Below are 21211 nucleotides of genomic sequence, written 5' to 3' on the forward strand. Positions count from 1 at the left end.
TTAACTCCATGTTTTATAAACACTCCCCCTGCCCCAACCTGACCTTTCTCTTTCATATTCTCCATGTTTTTGGCAGCTTCATAGCCAGACAAGGCTGTCTTTAATTTCTCTCTTCAATTCAAATAAGTCGAATCCAATAAGTGCTCCATGGGCATATTTATGTATCTGGTAAGTCCCTGGGCACTCTGGAGGACACGAAGGACTATAGACCTCTCTGGGAAGCCATACTGTATAGTACAGGCAGGAAAACACTGTTGCTGACTGAAACAGGACAAAGGCTAAGACCCCACAGTATAGCACATCCTGTTCAAGTGTTTACTCGACTCATTTAATGCACTCTTCAAGCCCAGAAAGGGAGGGAGAAACTGCTGACCAGGAAAAAAGCTGAATTGCCCCATTCAAAAAAAGTGACACAAGTTCTAAGCTCCTACGAGGCTTAGAAACTGAAAGATAGGCCTTGAACACAGGAGAACAGAAGAAAGGAGAGACGAAGGAGAGGAAAGAGATGAAAAAAAGGACTGTGGGTAGGGGAGGTCTGTGTGTGGCAAGAACAAAGCAATACAGGGCAGTTTTGGGATGCAGGTAAGTGGGAGGCAGAGGGGGCCAAGGACCATTAGGCCTGTGATGTCTGCCTTAGGCCCAGAAGCTCAAGGGCAAGTATTTAGGGGATGGCAAGTGGGCAGCTTCTCTGCAGAGAGAAGCTCCCACAGAAAGGCAGAGGTTTGGGAAGACAGGGAGCTCAGCAAGATGCATGCACTGATCCAGGGCTTCTTTGAAACCTTGCTAGTGAGAGAGATGACAGACATTATGAAGTTCTGGAACCCAGAGTGTAGACCAGCATCTCAGGTGGCAAGGACAGGTAGCAGCAATCTGGTCTGGGGATCTTACAGAAGGCTCTGGGTGGGGGGGTGGGGGGGCAGACAAGCTCGCTCATTCAGCAAGAATGGGCAGGAATGGAGGAAGAAGAGATCCTAGCAGAGAGGCAGCAGGAGTGGCTTTTAGGATATTGCATAGACAAGGAGTTGGGGCAAGGCTCTAGACCTGCCCTGTCAAGTATGGCAGTCATTAGCCACATGTAGCCACTTAAATTAAAATTAGTTAAAAAATTTAAATACAAAAAATTCAGATTTTCAGTCCCACTAGCCATAGTTAAGCATTTAACAGCCTCTCTATTATTGCAAAATGCACTATTGTACAATCCAGGTCAAGCAGGTTCTGAATACCCAAATGAGCTAATTCCCTTCTCCTTCTTGCAAAGTCCCTAGTCCCAGAAGGCTGAGCATTGGTCAGGCCCAAGTCAATCCCCACCACAAGGCCAAAAGGGTAAAACAACCCTCAAAGCCTTGATTTCACCAGATCCACAGGACCTGGAATCTGCCTGGCCCTGCTTCTGCCTCTGTTTCCTACTAAGCACACCAATTCCTCTATGTTATGGTTTGAACTTCAGGGAGACACATGCAATGATCAAGGACCTTGATCTGCCCAAGGCCCATATGCTAAAGGTTTAGTCACCAGCTTGTGGTGCTATGGAGGTGAATGAATCTTTGGAAGGTGGGGTTTAGTGGAAGTAAGCTTAGGTCATTGGGGCTGTGGCCTTGAAGGAGATATTGTGACCTTTGCCACTCTCTCTTCAGCCTCCATGAGGTGAACAGTTTTTCTCTGCCATGTTTTTCCACCACCATGATGTTCTGTACTAACATAGGCCAAAAGCAACCAGGCCAAATGACCATGGACTGAAACTATGAACCATAAACCATTCCTCCTTTTAAGTTGATTCTCTTAGGTATTTTGTTACAGTGACAGAAAGCTGGCTAATTCACTCCACTCACTTGAACTCTGAGCCTATTTGCCTGGGGCCTAACCTAATCCTAGCTTTTGCCTATCCTTCTTTGGGACTACTGGTCCCTGTTTAAACCAGGATCATTTGGAGGCCTGACACTGAAAACCTGGGTGACCTGGAATGGCCTGTTCTGGGGCCCCAGCACCTTGAATACACTGTAGCCCAGACCCCTTTCAAGAATGGGGATCTCTGGGCTTCTCATCCCCAATCTGGTCACATTCTATCCAGATCCCCCTCTTCACTGTGGCTCCATCTGAGTTCTGACATGAGTGTAGATATTTGTAGGTTTTTTAGCAGAAAAGGGAGGGATATGATGAAAATGATGTTCAGAAATCTTTTCCAGTTGTGACAAGTGGGACAGCTTTGAGTGGGTAGAGAGTAGCAGTGAGGGTACAGGCAGGGTGGCTGTGGAGATACCAGTAAAGGAGGGGAAGGGGCCATGGACTAGGATGGTGAAGTCAGGAATGACAGAAGAGAATCTGTGGAGGCTTCTGAGGCTATCTTACTTCTGCTTTACAATTGTGGCATCTCAAAGCTCAGGTTTAATTGAGAATAATACATCTTGAATTAAAATTATTAAACTAGAAAAGGTGAGAGATATAGGGAGTCTGTTGCAGCTGTTCTCTCAACCTAAAGGTCATGGGTGCCCCCTGTGGAGCCATTGGCACTCCATGTAAACTAAAGGCCCTTGAGACTGGCCTGTCTGTGCTTTGACCACAGAGGTGAGTATCTTCTTCCTCCCAGAATCCCATCCAAGGCCTGAAAGAGCCAAGGACAAGGTTGTAGTTGAACTTGTCAAGGACATATAAAATGCTATTTTATATTCTAGAAATTTGTCCTTAGAGGTTAGACTTTAGTTTGAGTCTTTAAGGGTTCAAATGTAGTGGGTGGTAAGGGAGGGGGTGGGGGCAGGGGGGAGAAATGAACCAAGCCTTGTATGCACATATGAATAATAAAAGAAAAAGGAAAAAAAAAAGGGTTCAAATGTCCAAGGATGTTTTCATGAAATTAATACTTAGTTTTGCCTCCAACTCTATTAATTGTAAACTCTGGCTTTGACCGATTTTAAACTCTGGGCAGGGGCTGAGTTCTTAAGCATTGCACCCCACTGAATATCAATTAATCATAATTGCTCTGACTCGAGGAAATGTGACCTTAAATAGCGGTTGAGGATGGTGTCCTTACAAACCACCTCTGAGAATCAAACTGTCAAGGAGAACGCAGGGAAAATGTGTAGCCAAAGATAAGCAGAATCCCAGTCTGTGGGCCTTTCCTGGGGGCTTGTGAGTGCTGAAGGCTTCCTTTTTAAAACCTTCCATTTGAATACCTCCTTTTGTGTGATCCTTTATAATGTGAAAGCTCTTCCCGGTACCTGATTTCATGTGATCCTCACAAACCCAAACGGTAGCAGGCCAAACATACTGTCTGGTTCTGAGAAAGATGAAGTAGATACAGTATGCTCAAAGGGTTAACCAACTTACTGTGAGTAACCAACAGGAATCTACTTATGGCTAGAGCAGCACTAAAATCAGGTTTCTGGATCCCTGTCCAGAGAGCTTTCTATTCAGATCACAACAGACTTACCTGATCTTTCTGAGATTAACACAGTAACTTTTCATATTGGTCAGGGGTTGACAAATGTTTTCTTTTTGAACCCAGGACCTTGGCATGCCAGGGGAATGCTCTGCTATTTGAACTATGCCCCCAGTTCTTTTGTTTATATTTTGTCTTTGAAATAGAGTCTCATTAACTTTGCCCAGGCTGGCCTTGAACTCACAATCCTCCTGTCTTTGCCCAGCGTAAACTTTTCTATAAAAGGACAGATAGTAAATATCTTAGGATTTGAGAATCAATCAGGCTCTGTCAAGTCTGACATTGTAGTACACAAGTTGCCATAGATAATACATAAACAAATGAGGATGACTGCGTTCCAATGAAACTTTATTTATAAACCTCTTTCTCATTCCTGTTGATTCTTCTCTGTAAAAAGAGCCCTATGAACATAACCCTTATGGTTTCTCTCCACCCTGGGGTGACTCTTTCGTTTCTCTTGGTCATGAGCTAACTGACCTTCCACAGACCAATTCTGTCGAGGCTGGCCGGGCCAGGATTCAGGCAGTACAAGAAACCCTCTTGTCCTCTGGTATGAGCCACATTTTCTAATACTAGCTTCCTTAGTATTCATAGTTTACTCTCCATATATTTGGCTTGCCTTTCTCAGTTGGCTCAGAACTTGGGCAGGGAAGTGGGATGTTCCCTGCAAGGTCCCTCAGAGCCCCAGGCCTATCCTCTCTGTGTGACCCTGTGATTAGGTGAGGAGATGCAGGCTCCAACTTACCTCTGTGGGGCAGAGCAGTGCATGTACCATGAAGTTTCCCCTTGTCCCAGGGCACCAGCCCTCATGGCCGAGCTGGAGCAGATGCCAAGTCGATATGCTGGGCACTCTGTGACTGTGGTTTCCCAGTAATGCTGGCCGCAGGCAGGCAGCACCTCACCCAGCACTGAGGGGATTCTGCAGACAAAGTTGATCTGGTTAGCATGGCATAGGAGCCACCAGCCTTCATCCCAGGAGCACCCACATTCATGGCTCACATACTCTTTAGGCAGCATCCTATCTTTGGAAACTGCTAGAATCTAACTAAAGAGATTATCTGTTCTTTGTGCTCCTAGCCATGGCCAGACTGGGGAATGCCCCAGCATTCTCCAAACCCTCACCATACAGTTGACATATTCCACTGCCTCATACAGCACACACACGTGGCATGTTGCATCTCTTAGAGGAACTGGGGACCAGGAAATCACTAGAATAATGGTAGGAAAGAAAGAAATGGCACAACCTCTGCTTTCAGGGAGAGGGAATAAATAAAAAGAGCCAGGGAGAGAATATGACGTACAAAGTTTTTCTCCAAAAGTTGCAATAAAAGTACTCTCCAAAAAACTTTTTTTTTTTTTGCTATAGGATCTCACTATGTAGCCTAGGCTGACCTTGAACTCACAATCCTCCTGCACAGCCTCTCAAATGCCAGGATGACAAGTATGTATCACCATCCCCAGCCTTCACTGTTCTTTGTGAATTCCAATGACTGCTGACCTTCCTGGGCAAAGCAATCCAATAAAGTTCAGCTCATAAACGGCATGGCAGTGGGCAAAGCAGAGCAGGCAGAAAAGAGTGTAGAAAGGACTGGATCTGATTGGGACTTAATAGAAGCTGTGGGCCACAGACTTCCTGCCTGTGACCTCTCTGGATTGGAGGAAGTGCCCCTGAAAGGTTGGTTGAAGGCCACTCTTTGCTTCACCTCAGGTGTTTTTACAAGAGACACTGTGAAATGGACCAAGACACTTCAACTGCTGATGGGTGACCTTGTTTGCACAAATTGCTCAATTTTGTTTGGAAATGGCTGAGACAGCAAGGAGGCATTTTTAATTTCATCAGTGTTAATATTCAGTCAGTCCTTCTCCCCCTCTCCTCTTTAACAGACTAGAAAATGATTAATGCATAGGAATGTATTTCACTTCCTCATTTTCGAGAGGTGCCTACTTCCTCAACAACCTCATTTTCGAGAGGTGCCTACTGACAAGCCCTCACTCCCTGGAGCAGAGCCCGGCCGTCTGATATTTATGAGCTAATTTTCAGGTTCATAATAAATAAACAAAATTCTATAAAAATACATTACACTTTTCATCAGTTATTATCTGTGAACTCTTGCCAACCTCCAATCTACTTCTTTTCTTTCTGATGATTGAGAAATCCAAAAAGACAGAAAGATCCAATCAATTTCTTAATTTTTTTCCCCCTGCATCTACTCATGAGTGTATTTTTAGCACCTACAATGTTCCAGGGCCCATGGTGGATTCTGGGGATTCAAAGATGCCTAAGACAGGGTGCTGCTCAGTGGTTAGTCATGACTGAGTGGCTGGAGTCCTTTTACATAGATTCAGACTCCAGGACCCAGAGAAAGCCTGGCCATTTCCAGAAAGCAGGTAGCACCTGAGCGGAATCACAGACAGGTGAGGAACACCTGGAGGGGAAAACAGGGCCAGTCACCAGGCTCTGGCTGAGCAACTTTACTGTGAGTTCCAGGTGTCAGCCAACACCTGGGGATATCAGCACCTTTGCCACGTGTGTTTCAAAAGATTTTCACATACTTTTCCCTGCTTTGGCCATCTTGACCCTCAAAATAACCTTGAGAGGGTAGAGGCGAATTGCAGGGCAGTCTCCTCACCCGTGCTTAGCTTTTGGTTATTCTTTTCTTTGATGTTTCTTTTTAGGGGCTACTGGGGGGGGGTCAAGGTTCTGTGGCCAGAACTAAGAACTCATCAAAATGTCCTTCTCCTCTACTCCTAATAAAGTGGATGATACTTGGTTTGCCACTAAAAATAACATAATTTTCACTGGACTCTTTTTCATTGAACCAGAGATAATACCTTTAAATAGTCAGTGTTTTAAATAAAACCATCTATGCTTAAATGCCCAACAAAAATATTGGCACTTGCTCCAAGTTGTGAACACTCCCTGCCATTTCCCACCTCACACTGAACCATATTCATGTTCCTCAAACCCAGAAAAAGTTCAGGTGAGGCCACACTGAAATGACGGCGCTAATCCTCCACGGCTGAGCCTCACCCCACCCGCCTTCTTCTACTTACTCGGTTAGCCGTCTCCTCTCAGCGAAGCTGATCACTGTCCCATTTGAGGAAATTTGTAGAGCAGGATGAGCTGTTTCTCTCAACAAGAGAAATCTGGTTCCTAGGGTCATTAAGGAGATAAGATGATGGGGTTGAGGGCACGACTTAAGTGGCAGAGCGCCTGCCTAGCAAGGGCAAGACCCTGAGTTTAAATCCCAGTACTACAAAAGAAAACAAGATGATAACATTGCCACAAGGTCAAATGTCAGGCCAAAACCACATTTGAGACCCTGGTCTCTCTTTCCCCTAACATCAAAATCCTAACTCAGTGTTTTCAGATCCAAAGCTGAAAATTTCACTCATGAGAAGGCCTTAGTGAATGTTCCCGCCTGGTCAGTCACCTCTCCCTGGCACTGTAGAAAAGTGCTTGACTACCTTGACTACCCTATGTAGGTTACACACACACATATACACACACACACATATACACACATACACACTGGGAGTGAAACACAAATCTTGGAAGATTTCTTTTTCTTTTTTTCCACATTTTTTTTCGTTTATTCACATGTGCATACAATGTTTGGGTCATTTCTCCCCCTACCCCTGCCCCCTCCCTCTCCCCCACTACCCTCTTGCTTCTGGGAAGATTTCTGAAACCACAAATGTTCTAGGCCATCTCTGAATCAATTAAGTCCATTTCTCCAGCAGTGGGACCAGGGCATCGGTACTTTTGAACACCCTAGCTGATAAGGGCAGCCAAATTTGAGAACCTCTGAACAAGAAAAATAAAAGAACCATCTTGACCTTGGACCAATCTTGGTACCGAGTGACAAAAACCTAGCGCTGACAATGGCTGGGAACTTTAGGAAGTTGTCCTCTAAGATGTCTTCTCTAGACGGTAGAAGGGAAGGATGGAAAATGCCCAGAAGTCACTTGCTGTGCACAAAGGAGACCTTACCTCTGGTGGAGATGAGGGCAGCTTCGCTCTGTTCACTTGTCCCAGACGCATTGATGGCTCTCACATAGAAGAAGTAATTGTCATTGGGTTGGAGGTTAACTTTCAGCTGGAGTCCTTTAATTCCGGAGAAAGATCTAAATACAAAGGGGAGATAATCTGAATATAATGCCATGTGCTAAATGACTCGGGTCTCAATTCTGCAGTGAATGGACAACTTTTATTAACAAAAATAATTTTATTTTCTTCCTTTTTCTGATCACTGACTCCACAAGTCAGATTCTGAAAAATGACCATTGTCCACTAAGATTACTTTATCGAGTCATTTCTACTTTTGTCAGCTTTTGTCCAGTATGTACCTTCCAGAATGTAAGTACTTTTCCAGAAAAGGTTCTGGAAAAGAACCAGAACCTTTTTGGAAAGAACCAGAACCTTTTCTTTAAAAAAAAAGTTAAAAGATTAGTAATTTTGTGGTCAATGAATCTCCAAGAATGTATTATTTTATTTATTTTTGACACATTTGGATTAAGATGATGTTAAGTCCATTTATAGTACAAGGGACCCTAATTATCTCATTAGCTGATCCAAATTGTAAAAAACTTAGAGTGAGTAATGACTTTGTACATGGCCAGCATGCCAAAGCCACCAAAGTTCTTAGAAACTGAAAATCTTTAAAGAAGACAGTATCTTTTAAAACAGAGTGAATCCTGGCAAGAGAACTTTCATTGTACCCCCAGCAAAAAAACTCTCAAAATTGCTGTTCCTAAGTCAACCGTTGAAATGAAAAGGAAAGTACTGGTAGTGGCACTGAATGGGCAGTGGCTTGGCAAGCCCACCATGGCAGTCCACCTGCTTAACGCAAAAGGACTTCCTGGATTCTAAGATGGAGCTCTCTGGACTCGCCAATTGACTGCAATAGCTTTGTGTTTCTCTGGTATTCTCTCTACTCTGCTTGACATCTACAGCATCGATGCAGGCCCGAAGCCTTTCTCCTTGCACCTCCATTTGGAGAGGCCTGTGGAGAGTTACAAGTTACACTTCTTATTAATGACAGAATTCTTAGTCTGGCTGCTAGAGAGGCAGAGTTCCAGTTCCTGAGAGATGCATGCGGAAGAGCACTCAATGAAAACAATAGCATGTAATATAAATTAATGCAAACGAGAGGAAAAAATAAAAATAAAAAATAATAATAACTGAAAAATAGCACATTTGCCTTCATGTTCATTCTTGGGAGTGTAGAGTTTTTGTTTATTTGTTCTCTTTCTTTTTTTCTTTCTTATTAATAAATGTACTACATTATTTGAATCAGAGTGTTGTTTTCTTTTTTGAGGCTATTTGTACTTTTGTTGAATTATTTCACTTCTCAATACCTGCCTTAGAGAATAACATGGAGAATCAGAAAAAGAAAAAAGTAACATTAACTCAGAAAACATACTAATTTAGATTTCAGTGCTGGGAACAGAACCAGGGCCTCTACCACTGAGTTAGATCCCCAGCCCTTGGTTTTTTGTTTGTTTGTTTGTTTTTTATTATTCATATGTGCATACAAGGCTTGGGTCATTTCTCCCCCCCCCGCCCCCACCCCCTCCCTTACCACCCACTCTGCCCCCTCCCTCTCCCCCGAACCCCCTCAATACCCAGCAGAAACTATTTTGCCCTTATCTCTAATTTTGTTGAAGAGAGAGTATAAACAATAATAGGAAGGACCAAGGGTTTTTGCTGGTTGAGATAAGGATAGCTATACAGGGAGTTGACTCACATTAATTTCCTGTGTGTGTGTGTTACCTTCTAGGTTAATTCTTTTTGATCTAACCTTTTCTCTAGTTCCTGGTCCCCTTTTCCTATTGGCCTCAGTTGCTTTTAAGGTATCTGCTTTAGTTTCTCTGCGTTAAGGGCAACAAATGCTAACTAACTTTTTAGGTGTCTTACCTATCCTCACCCCTCCTTTGTGTGCTAAAGCTTTTATCATTTGCTCAAAGTCCAATCCCCTTGTTGTGTTTGCCCTTGATCTAATGTCTGCATATGAGGGAGAACATACGATTTTTGGTCTTTTGGGCCAGGCTGACCTCACTCAGAATGATGTTCTCCAATTCCATCCATTTACCAGTGAATGATAACATTTCATTCTTCATGGCTGCATAAAATTCCATTGTGTATAGATACCACATTTTCTTAATCCATTCGTCAGTGGTGAGGCATCTTGGCTGTTTCCATAACTTGGCTATTGTGAATAGTGCTGCAATAAACATGGGTGTGCAGGTGCCTCTGGAGTAACCTGTGTCACAGTCTTTTGGGTATATCCCCAAGAGTGGTATTGCTGGATCAAATGGTAGATCAATGTCTAACTTTTTAAGTAGCCTCCAAATTTTTTTCCAGAGTGGTTGTACTAGTTTACATTCCCACCAGCAGTGTAAGAGGGTTCCTTTTTCCCTGCATCCTCACCAACACCTGTTGTTCATGGTGTTGCTGATGATGGCTATTCTAACAGGGGTGAGGTGGAATCTTAGTGTGGTTTTAATTTGCATTTCCTTGATTGCTAGAGATGGTGAGCATTTTTTCATGTGTTTTTTGGCATTTGAATTTCTTCTTTTGAGAAAGTTCTGTTTAGTTCCCCTGCCCATTTCTTTATTGGTTCATTAGTTTTGGGAGAATTTAGTTTTTTAAGTTCCCTGTATATTCTGGTTATCAGTCCTTTGTCTGATGTATAATTGGCAAATATTTTCTCCCACTCTGTGGGTGTTCTCTTCAGTTTAGAGACCATTTCTTTTGATGAACAGAAGCTTTTTAGTTTTATGAGGTCCCATTTATCTATGCTATCTCTTAGTTGCTGTGCTGCTGGGGTTTCGTTGAGAAAGTTCTTACCTATACCTACTAACTCCAGAGTATTTCCTACTCTTTCCTGTATCAACTTTAGAGTTTGTGGTCTGATATTAAGATCCTTGATCCATTTTGAGTTAATATTGGTATAGGGTGATATACATGGATCTAGTTTCAGTTTTTTGCAGGCTGCTAACCAGTTTTCCCAGCAGTTTTTTTGAAGAGGCTGCTATTTCTCCATCATATATTTTTAGCTCCTTTGTCAAAGACAAGTTGGTTATAGTTGTGTGGCTTCATATCTGGGTCCTCTATTCTGTTCCACTGGTCTTCATGTCTGTTTTTGTGCCAGTACCATGCTGTTTTTATCATTATTGCTTTGTAATATAGTTTGAAGTAAGGTATTGTGATAACTCCAGCATTGTTCTTTTGACTGAGTATTGCCTTGGCTATTTGTGGCCTCTCGTGTTTCCATATAAATTTCATGGTAGATTTTTCAATCTCTTTAATGAATGTCATTGGAATTTTGATGGGAATTGCATTAAACATGTAGATTACTTTGGGGAGTATCGACATTTTTACTATGTTGATTCTACCAATCCATGAGCATGGGAGAGCTCTCCACTTTCTATAGTCTTCCTCAATCTCTTTCTTCAGAAGTGTATAGTTTTCCTTGTAGAGGTCTTTCACATCTTTTGTTAGGTTTACACCTAGGTATTTGATTTTTTTTGAGGCTATTGTAACTGGAATTGTTTTCATACATTCTTTTTCAGTTTGCTCACTGTTAGTGTATAGAAATGCTAATGATTTTTCTATGTTGATTTTATATCCTGCTACCTTGCTATAGCTATTGATGATGTCTAGAAGCTTCTGAGTAGAGTTTTTTGGGTCTTTAAGGTATAGGATCATGTTGTCTGCAAATAGGGATATTTTGACAGTTTCTTTACCTATTTGTATTCCTTTTATTCCTTCTTCTTGCCTAATTGCTCTGGCTAGGAATTCCAGTACTATGTTGAATAGGAGTGGAGATAGTGGGCATCCTTGTCTGGTTCCTGATTTTAGGGAATGGTTTCAGTTTTTCTCCGTTAAGTATAATGCTGGCTGTAGATTTGTCATATCCTTGGTTTTTTTTGAGACAGGGTCTTACTATGTAGCCCAGGCTGACCTTAAACTCAAGATCCTCCTGACTCAGCCTCCTCAGTGCCGGGATTGCTGGTGTGTACCACCATGCTTGGTGCCTAGAATTTATTAAAAGCAAAAAAAAAAAAAAAAAAGTATGCGATAATGATCCTACCCTCGCCCCATGTCTAAAGGCACAAAAACAGTGTGGTCCTCAGAAGGATGTGGGAAGGGAACAGGCTGGAACTATGCATCTGCGCTTTAGTGCCTGTGCGTGGAAAAGGTCAGTGCAAGCTCCTCAGATGATATTGGTTGCTATTTCTGAACCTGTCGCCTGACGGGCCCCTCCAGGGAGCCCTATATTTAGATGCCCTGAGAATGGATGCATAAAATTGAACCACATGACCATTGACAGCTAATTAATGAAAAACCATGTCCTGTGATTGAGAATGAAATTCCTGGCTAGTGTCTGGAATATTATTCTAGGGTAGATGTGCTGCTTATCATATTTAAATTCATGATAAAAGAAATGTTTCAAATGATCACTAACTATAATTAGGAATAAAATTATTGTCTCAATAAGCGTATCCAGCACATGCTGAGAGTGGTTATACTTCATTCACTCATTAAATAAGTACTTATTGATCACTTATGTTTCCAGGCCCTGTCTCTGCCTGTACCCTGAAGCCTAGAGGTGAAGTGACAAGTACAGATGAGGAAGTTTAAGCTCTGGAGACTAGACAGAACATACTGGTGCCATTTTGTAACAGTGCAGTTGTTTACAAGAATGCTGTTTTTCAGGGTCTTGCTCTTGGGTTTTGTGAAGTCTGTCAAGGAGGAAATTCCATATACATCATTAATTTATTCTATACTCGAGTATAGAATAAAGGTTTACATGGCACTGAAGTCAAAATGCAGGATCAGATCCTGCTTTCACTGTGTGACACAGGGCATGCAGCTACAGCAAAGGTGCACAAAGTCCTCACCGAATCTGTAAAGTCAAAGCACCAGGCATGAAAACAAAAGTCACAGAAACTCAGTGCTATCTGTTGTTCACAGGTTGCCATCTTAAGCTCACACACCAAGAACAAATGAAAAAAGGTCAGACACAATGGCACATGGCCACATCTATTTATCCTGTCTGATTCCATGTAGATAGCACAAAGTTTTCATGTCAGCAGTGCTTCTTTTTAGCCAAATGTAAACTTTGAAAATTTTGGAATTTGCTATCAGAAGAGTGGCACCCTTCCATAGATTATGACTTTCTGACTTGTCAAAATGGCAACTGGATCCAAGTGACTTATAAACAGCTTGGCCTAGTTTGCAGTAGAATTCAAGTTCACAGAATACCCAAACTGAGGTAAGTAATCAAATAGCAAATGGGACTGCGGCAAGTAGCTAGTTGGTGCTTAGTTAAGAAGGGATTTTAGACCAGTAAATAATGTAACTGAGGCAAGTGACTCTGACTAGAAGTCTAGAGTCATAATAAAATTCAAGACAGTAAGAAATGACTCAAACGGTCATAAGAGTGAGATTCTCCCTACAAGTGCATAGCGCAGTGTGAAGGGATGGTTTTATGTGTGGAAGTTCCAGAGACTCAGTGAGGACAAGAACGCCTTGAAACCCTGATGCATCAACAAATTAGCTGACTGCTGAGGGAGCAAAGCCTGTGTGGAGCTCTATGCCCAGCAGGTGTTCAAAGGACTCTTTGAACTGCTCATCTCTCCAGCAGCACAACAAAGGACATGAGAGGCGACTTAGAAGAGACCCACAGTCTCCTCAGAAGTCCCCAGTGCAGCCATGTAAAGGAGACCGCAGACTCCTCCACTGCTGTTTCAGAAGCCATTGGATGGAAGCCACTGGAAGGCTGAGGCCTACATGATGGAAGGAAGCCCTTTCTGTCTTCAGCCTTTCATCCTTCACTGTTTTTGAGGAATAACAGAAGTTTGCCGTAACCAGCCATGGATAAGGGGCAAGAGTCACTTTCAGTAGGAACTGAAAAGAATTTTTAGGGAATAATAAATCATTAGGAACATCATGCTCATGGGGAAAATTACTTGGAACATTCAGAGACAGGTGAGGTTAAAACTAAATTGGGAGGTAGGAGGTAAATTATTACCATTTACAGATATGACTGTTTATCTAGAAAATCAGCTAAAAATTTCTTATAAAATAAGAGAATTCAGTCAGCTAGCTAGGAATGAAAGTAATACAATAAATAAATCAACAGCAGGGAAGAGAGGTCAGTGGTTCCACACAAGTGTGTGTACGCACACAAAGTCTTTATATGCAACAAAGATAGAAGATAAAACAAAAGATCTCATGAAGAATATGACAAACATAAAAATGTATAATAAGATTTATATGGACATTTGGTTTAGTTGAACATTTTTTAGAAGCAATTGATATGAGTAGATGAAGAGTCATACCAGGTCTTCTGTAGGAAAATTAAGACAGCACAGAAACTGAGAATGAGAATCCAGAGGTGAGGTACAGGTAGAAAGGAAATTAATTTTCACCATAATCTTTTGAATTTGTACCACAAGTACATTTTATCTGTTCAAATTAATGAAATAATTTACTTTTAAGAGCTTTTTTCACCAGCTCAGGAAGGAGTCTAAGAGTTGGTTGGATGTGTTTGCAGAACCTCAAAGTACACATTCGTTTGAACATTGTAAAGTAGCTTCTGTAGGAATTTGATTCATTAACTCAAGTAGGAAGGAAGGAGGGAGGGAGTTACCTTTTGTATGTGTACATGCTTGGTAACTTGAGGGGCTGGCAATTACGGGAAGTAGCTGCTCTCTGAACTGCCTCATCTAACAGCTGGATGGAAACCTGCTTTCTCCCAGGGGAGTGAGGGCTGCCTATGGACAAACAATATGGAGGAGTCCAGTGCCATGACTCTGGAAGCAGCTGGCGGATGGTGCTGTCACTGCAGTGCACAACAGATGGCTAAGTATGAATTGTTTAAAAACACAGTTGGCTCTTACAGGCACTCACATTGGCAGCTCCAACATCCAGCCAGTCAGTCAACACCATTCACTGTGGACTGTGAGCAGAGCACCTGCTGGGCCCTGTGGAACCAGCAAGGGAAGCAGTTTCCCAACTTGGCTAGCCATCTGAAGTCTTCCAAACTGGTCTCTCTCTTATTCTCTCTCTCTCTCTTGTTCTCTATTTCTCTCTCTCTCTCTCTCTCTCTCTCTCTCTCTCTGTCAGTGAAAAAAGTCTCACTGTGCAGTCCATACTGGCTTCAAACTTACTATATAGCCAGGACTGGCCAAGAACTCTAGATCCTCCTGTCTCAGCCTCCCAAGTGCTGGGATTATAGGTATGTACCACCATGCCCAGCTTCCAAACTGGGATCTCTTAAAAGAAGCCTATGCTTCTGAATATTTAACAGGCATCCCAGTTAATATTTATGATCAGTGAGGTTCAGGAAACATAATCATGACATGAGTTGGAGTGAGAAGGGGTAGGAAGGAGAAAACAGAAAACTACATGAGACTATAAGTGACATTAAATATAACAACAACTAAGTAAGTAAGTTTGAAACTATTTATAAAATCTTAACTAACCAAAAAAAATAGGAATTTTGTTTAAGATGAACAATTTGGTTAAACCAGGATTAAGAAGCAAATTCTTTATACATCAATTTTCCTTTTTAAAAAACTTGTTAAATAAAAATTTTTGAACAGAGCTATTTTTGCTTTGATAAATGAGGATTTAGGACAACCGGGGTTAATTAAACATTACCATTACATCATGATGGCATGGAAACACAATGCTGACAACCACGGGGCATTGGAGTCCCCGAAGTTAGAATGCCTCATAAAATGAATGTGAGCCAAAAGTTCCAGCAGAAAGATCCCGGATGTTTGTTTTTTTCCTATAGGAACCCTCTACAACCTGAATGATAGCATTCACATTTCAGGCAAAGAATCCCAGGAACCTTGTAATACACTCCAGACGCTCTAAGCTTCCTTTACTACCCTTTGGCCACATATATGGACAATTACTTGAGGTTCCCACAGACCTGCCTGACAGAACAGTGATCTAACATTATGCTTTCAGATCCTGTTTAAAAAATGGCTACCGAAGGAATGCTTTTGCATCTTTTGTAAAACTGCTCTTAAAGACAATCACTATTATCTTGTTTAATAGCCCTTATATAAAGATCTGCATGAAAAATTCATCTTAGAGTTGAATGTCAAGAAATATAATTGTCTCTCTTACTTAGTGAAATGTTGTGCTTGCTTTTTAAAAAGAGATGAGTTATGTAATCTCTTTCTTCCTCTCTCTTGCTCTCTCCCCCTCTCTCGTTTTTACTTTAGCTGCCAGGAAGTTCAGATTTGAATTTTGTGTTGCATTGAGGTACTGTTCTTACCCTGAGCTTTGTGACAGTCCCCTCATCTCTGCATCATCTGCTCTTATTCTTACAGGGCTTGTCTTTGTTGTTCTATTATGTCTGGGTCTTTTATTGTGAACAACTTGAATACTTTTGGAAGCTGACAGAGACTAAGTTCAAAGAGAAGGAACAGGTTGCATTTCCATTGACTGAAGTTTTCCTTTACAATTAGGAGGGAGATGGGATTTCAAAAGATCAAAGTCAAGTTACATTCATTTGGAAAGAAAGATTTCATTTGCTGAATTCCAAGAGTGCTAGGGGAAAACCACCTTCACGTAACTCACTCTCCCAAATGTGCCTGGCAGAGGAATCTCACAGCTTGGATCAGGAAAACACCTCCATATAAAGATGGGCGATTGGCTCTTAATTATGCAATGAATGTGCGTTCAATGTATCAGTGGCCTTCCTGTCACCTTGTGAATCAAGTCTGGAGCAGAAGTGATTGCTTCCTTTACCCACAGGTGTAGAGATGGTCAATTTACTTACTGTTGGTTGACTGCTGGGCAGTCACCATGGATCTACCCGAAAGCTTAGTGAGAAAGCTTTTTAAAAGAGAGAAATGCTGATATTATTCATGCTGGATTAGACTTTGAGTTCAATAGCAAACTCACCCTTATTAGATAGTCAGAACAGCAGGTGTCCCCAGCTGGAGCACATACGTATGGCAGACAATTCTGTTCCTGCTCTATTAGGTTGGCCCACAAGCTGGACACAGCAGGACAGTGAGTTCACAGGCTCTGTATCCAGAGCCCAACTTCCCCTGTTGATGTTCACCCCAGAGGGCATCACTAGGAGGGTCTCCTGACCCCTAAGCCTCAGCTCGGGCCAGGGAGCAGGAAGCTCACTCCTGACTGCCTTGTGGAGTATTGATTGAGTCTCACAGATTCGTCATTCACTGCACAGATTCTCTCTGCACAGCCCACACAGCTAATCTCTGTACTATATTTCTCTCAGTTTTCCCCCCTCCACCCACACTTCTGCTGACTTCTCTTGCACAGGAGAGACAGAACAGCTGAGGAAACAGCAGAGCAGTGGAAAAATTTTGAAAGTGTTTTGAGCCCACCCAACCTGAGGACAGCATTCAAAGATAAACAGGAAGAGAGTGAGAGGAGCTCCCTTGGCCCCCACACACAAGCTGGGGATTGTCACTCTTACCCACCCCCAATCCCCACAAGGGCCAACTGCTGGAACCAAGCCTCAATCCCACACACAAAAATATGCAAATTTTTGTAAGGATTATGGAAGAGAGGCAATTGCTCAGTTATTTCAGACATTGTGTCATGAAATTTGGTGGAGAGTGGGGGTACAGTAGGCTCATTCCATTCGAATACCCACTGTAAAGACTTCAACCAACATCTTTGGTCTTAAACTGGAATATCTAGAGGCCATCATAACTGGGAGATTGAATGCCGGTCCAAAGATGAATGTGATTTGTTCTGCAACCAAAATTAGAGTCTCTAATCTAGAGGACAATCAATGCCCTTCCTCCCTAAGAGTGTGTGTGTTTCTGTGTGTGTGTGTGTGTGTGTGTGTGTGTGTGTGTATTACTCATCCTTTTCTCCCTTTTTTTCATTTCCTTTCAACTTCTCTTCCTACAGCAGAACAGAGCTTTTAAGGCTGCCTGAGTTTTACAAGGATTGAGGGTACAGAAAAGATGGGAACTCATTTAGTTCTTGCTCTTCTTTCATTTGCTAGAGATTCTAGCCAGTTAGGTAACTTGAAGCAGGCAAGGACAAAAGGAGTTTGGTTAGTTCCATTCATCCACTCATTCATGTAACAGACCTTTATTGAGTATCTCCACAGAAAGGTTCCCTGTCTTCACCCACTTTGTAGTATAGGTTCTATCAAAAAATAAATAATCTCTGGCCTACCATATTCTTTCCTTCAGTGACCTCTATAACAATTTTTAGATATGATTTAGTATAGGGTTTTCCAAGGAACCCAGAACCTATATAATAAGGGTTATATAATCAATGAATAAACAGAATCATAAATGTTCTTCTCTGTAAGTGATACATAGAAAGATTTCCAAACATAGTGGTGCATGTTGTTAATCCCAGCTTAGAAGGCAGAGACAGAAGGATCTTGAGTTCAAGGCCAGATTGAGTAAAGTTAGTGAGACCTGATCTCAAAAACAAAACACAAACAGAAGGGTGGGGGGCATAGCTCAAGTGGTAAAGCACCTGCCTAGCATGTGTAAGACTCTGTGTTCAATCTCCAGTAACATAGAAGGAAGGAAGGAGAAAGGAAGGAAGGAGGGAGGGAGGGAGGGAAGAGAAGGGAGGAAGGAAGGGAGGAGGGAAGGAAGGAGGAAGGAAGGAAGGTAGGAAGGAAGGGAAAGGGACAGAGGATGGGAGGTAAGTAAGTTTCCAGCCCACATACTAGACTAGTTCTATCTCCTGGTTAAATATCCAAACACTAAAGTTAACTCATTTGCCATTCTTTTTTACTTTATTGGGACCATTTATTATTTTGAGATTATCCTCAAAGCTGACCTAACTTTTCTAATGGCAGTATTATATGCTTGATGCTATTTTATGTTTACCCACTAAGGTTAACACATATTCACTGAGACTCTACAATATGCCAGGTACAGTCTCAGACACTGATGCTGTGCTTTCACATAATGATCCCTATAAGGAGGCAACAAGTGACTGTATCAGACAATCATTGGCTTGCTATTCTTTCCAAGAGACAAAGAAATTTTAACCATGGACAGTTGTGCAAAAAGCCAAAGTGATCAAAGTGGCTCTAATACAATGGAAAGAAAGCTGGAGTTGTTTTCATTTATTGACTAGAGATGATCAAATTTGGGGATCCTTTATTTGTTGATTCTACTGTCTGACAGTTTTTTTCATAGCTGACATCTTATAGATTGAGCTATATAGATTGTAGCTAAATAGCATTTTATAGAGTTTCAAAACACCAAACCCTGAAGGAATGTTTTAAAGCTAGTTGTGAGAACCAGGTGGTCAGAAGACCTAAGACAAATGGTCACTTCAGAACAGAATTTTCTTGCCCTCTTTTAAACTCCTGGATCTCTGAAATTAAGAATGAATTATTTCTCAATCTGCTGAGGCCAGCCTGGGGTACAAGACATGGAGGCTTTTGTTGGTAAGGGATGGCCCTGATGTGGTTGGGTCAGCAAGAGACTTGGCAGATAAACAAGGTAGCGATTTGTGGCCAAGGAAATTTTGCTTGCTTCCAAAAATTATCTACTGTCAGACTCACCAGGGATCCAGAGGCTGGGGAGTCAGTCCTGGACTCCCACTTCCTGGCACGGAGGGGTCTTTGAGCAGCAAATTGGAAAATAGCGCCAGACTCTCAACAGAGAGCTCTGCATACAGAATTGCCCTTCCATTGTATTGTTCTGACACTGCTCTGTACTTGTTTATGAAGTCTCTCATATATTCTCTTGCAACAAAATAAAAATGAACTCACTGGCAAAGTGTCAAATAGAATAAACTAATGACAAGCTTTGTGTTTCAATAAATTCTACTTTGGTTTTGATGAAATTGGTAGAGGGCCATTTTTTTCCTCTACAAATGGAACTGTCATTGGTTACTTTGGCTTTGATAAAAAATTTATTTGGAATGCATTATTGATATCAAATGGAGCCCCCCTATATAGTTTTGAGGGCCCCAGAATGATTAGGCAAAGGGAAAACAATCAAAGGAGATTTGATTGGTGGTGATTCTCTTCTCAAATCTGTGTTTTTCATGTAACAAAGAAAACTAAGATGCATAGTAATTCCCAGGTTCTCAGGCCATTGACTATGTCAACTTAGTCTCTGTCATAACAAGAGTTTTAAAACTAATGGCAAGAATAAGACAGACCTGACTTTGAATCCTAACGCCACACTCTCACTCCACCATTCAATATCTTGGCCAGCTCACCTAAGCTCTCTGAGCCTGACTTAATGGAAATCATTACCTACCTCTTGGGATAGCTGAGAGGGTTAACTGAGAGGAAACATAATTCCAGACAGGTGAAGGCCCTTAGTGGACACCATTCCCCTTCCTTCTTCCCTTTTCCTCTCCCTGTAGCTGTAATCATGAGATGACATCATTGTTTCCTCAACAAGATGGCTACAAGGTCTCAAGGTTTCCAGATTCCTGCTGATTTAAGTATCCAACTGTGCCGATATGATTTATGCAAACGCTATTTGGGGAATGATGCCATAACAGATGAATCATTTCAGAGCACTTTTGAACAGTCTGATCTTGCCTCAGAGACAAATGGGTTTTCTCTCACTGATGGTGGGAGAGATTGCCCTGAACTCAGTCACTCATGAAATAGTATTCTTCAAGTGGTTCCACAGAAGTCTAGGACTCCCCTAAGCGAAACTTAGAGGTGTTAACAGTCTGAAATCTGTCTAAGTGGGATTTGAATCATGATTGACACTCACTAGTCAAGTGGCCTCTCAGAGTTCTTGCAAGGATCACGAGGCAACACACCTAAAGCAGAGATCACATCTCAGCCATTAGCTGATTCTGAAGTCTGCATTCCAGCAGTTGGCATGTGACCAGAGATGTTGTTTTTATCCGTTTACTATATTCTCATTTCCATTGAAATATCTCACCCATGCATACCTGCCCAACCCCAATCCATCCTTTGATCATTATTTTGTGAAGCCTATTTTCAACTTAACAGAAACTATAATTATTATTCAGTCATATGAAACCTCATATCATAACTAAATAAATAGTTGTTGATTAAAGATAATCAAGAGCTTAAATAATACACTTTATTAAAAAGTTGTCTCATTTCATACCATTATTCCTAATTTCCATATCCTACCAAAATGGTTCATCTCAGTAAACTTGGTTTGAGAGAAAAACTAAAAGTGTCTTTTATAAAAATGTAAATATTAATCATAATAATCTGAATATTCATCAAGATATGTGAAGTTGCTCTATAGCCAAGACTCTGGATGTTAAGAAAACACCACCTTATAGGTGAGCTAACATTAACTAAGTGCCTAGAGGTTGTATGCCCCTTTATTGATAAATTTTAGCTTCATCATTTCAGTGAGAGAGCTTCATACTTGTTTTTACTAGAAGAATCTTGAGATTCTTCATGTTCTTGGAGAGGCAGGTATGTCTCTGTGATAATATATGTGTAATTAGCTCCTTTATGTTACAGATATATCATGGAGACATTCTGATATACATTACATACAAACTCACTATTAGCTTCCTGAGTTAGGTGGTACCTATTCTGAAAGAGCTAGTAAAAACTGCATAAAATGTGCATAAATCCTGTCTAATGACTCAAGTTAAATATACCTCAAAGGATGTTCTATCTTATTAAAAGCTGCATACATTTTCTTACAAGGGAGTTATTATTCTGCATTGCAGCATGTGTTTTATTACAAATGTAGAGTTCATTGATGAATAGCAATGGAGCTGCAAATCAAGTCAAAAGCTTAATTAGCTCAGCAGGATTT

The 21211-nt window shown here is 41.5% G+C and overlaps 1 protein-coding gene across 1 annotated transcript in view; it reads right to left on the minus strand.

Moving 5' to 3' along the window:
- The window catches only part of Cmya5 (cardiomyopathy associated 5), a 96600-nt gene that overhangs the window by 1798 nt on the left and 73591 nt on the right, over positions 1-21211 (minus strand). The window contains exons 10-12 of the mRNA XM_074077219.1: positions 7428-7561; positions 6488-6587; positions 4179-4352 (exon numbers count right to left, since the gene is read on the minus strand). Of these exons, the coding sequence (XP_073933320.1) occupies positions 4179-4352; positions 6488-6587; positions 7428-7561 (408 nt within the window). The remainder of the gene's footprint in view (positions 1-4178; positions 4353-6487; positions 6588-7427; positions 7562-21211) is intronic.

Source organism: Castor canadensis, chromosome 6 (genome assembly GCF_047511655.1).
Source record: "Castor canadensis chromosome 6, mCasCan1.hap1v2, whole genome shotgun sequence".
In the NCBI taxonomy this organism is placed as follows: domain Eukaryota; kingdom Metazoa; phylum Chordata; class Mammalia; order Rodentia; family Castoridae; genus Castor; species Castor canadensis.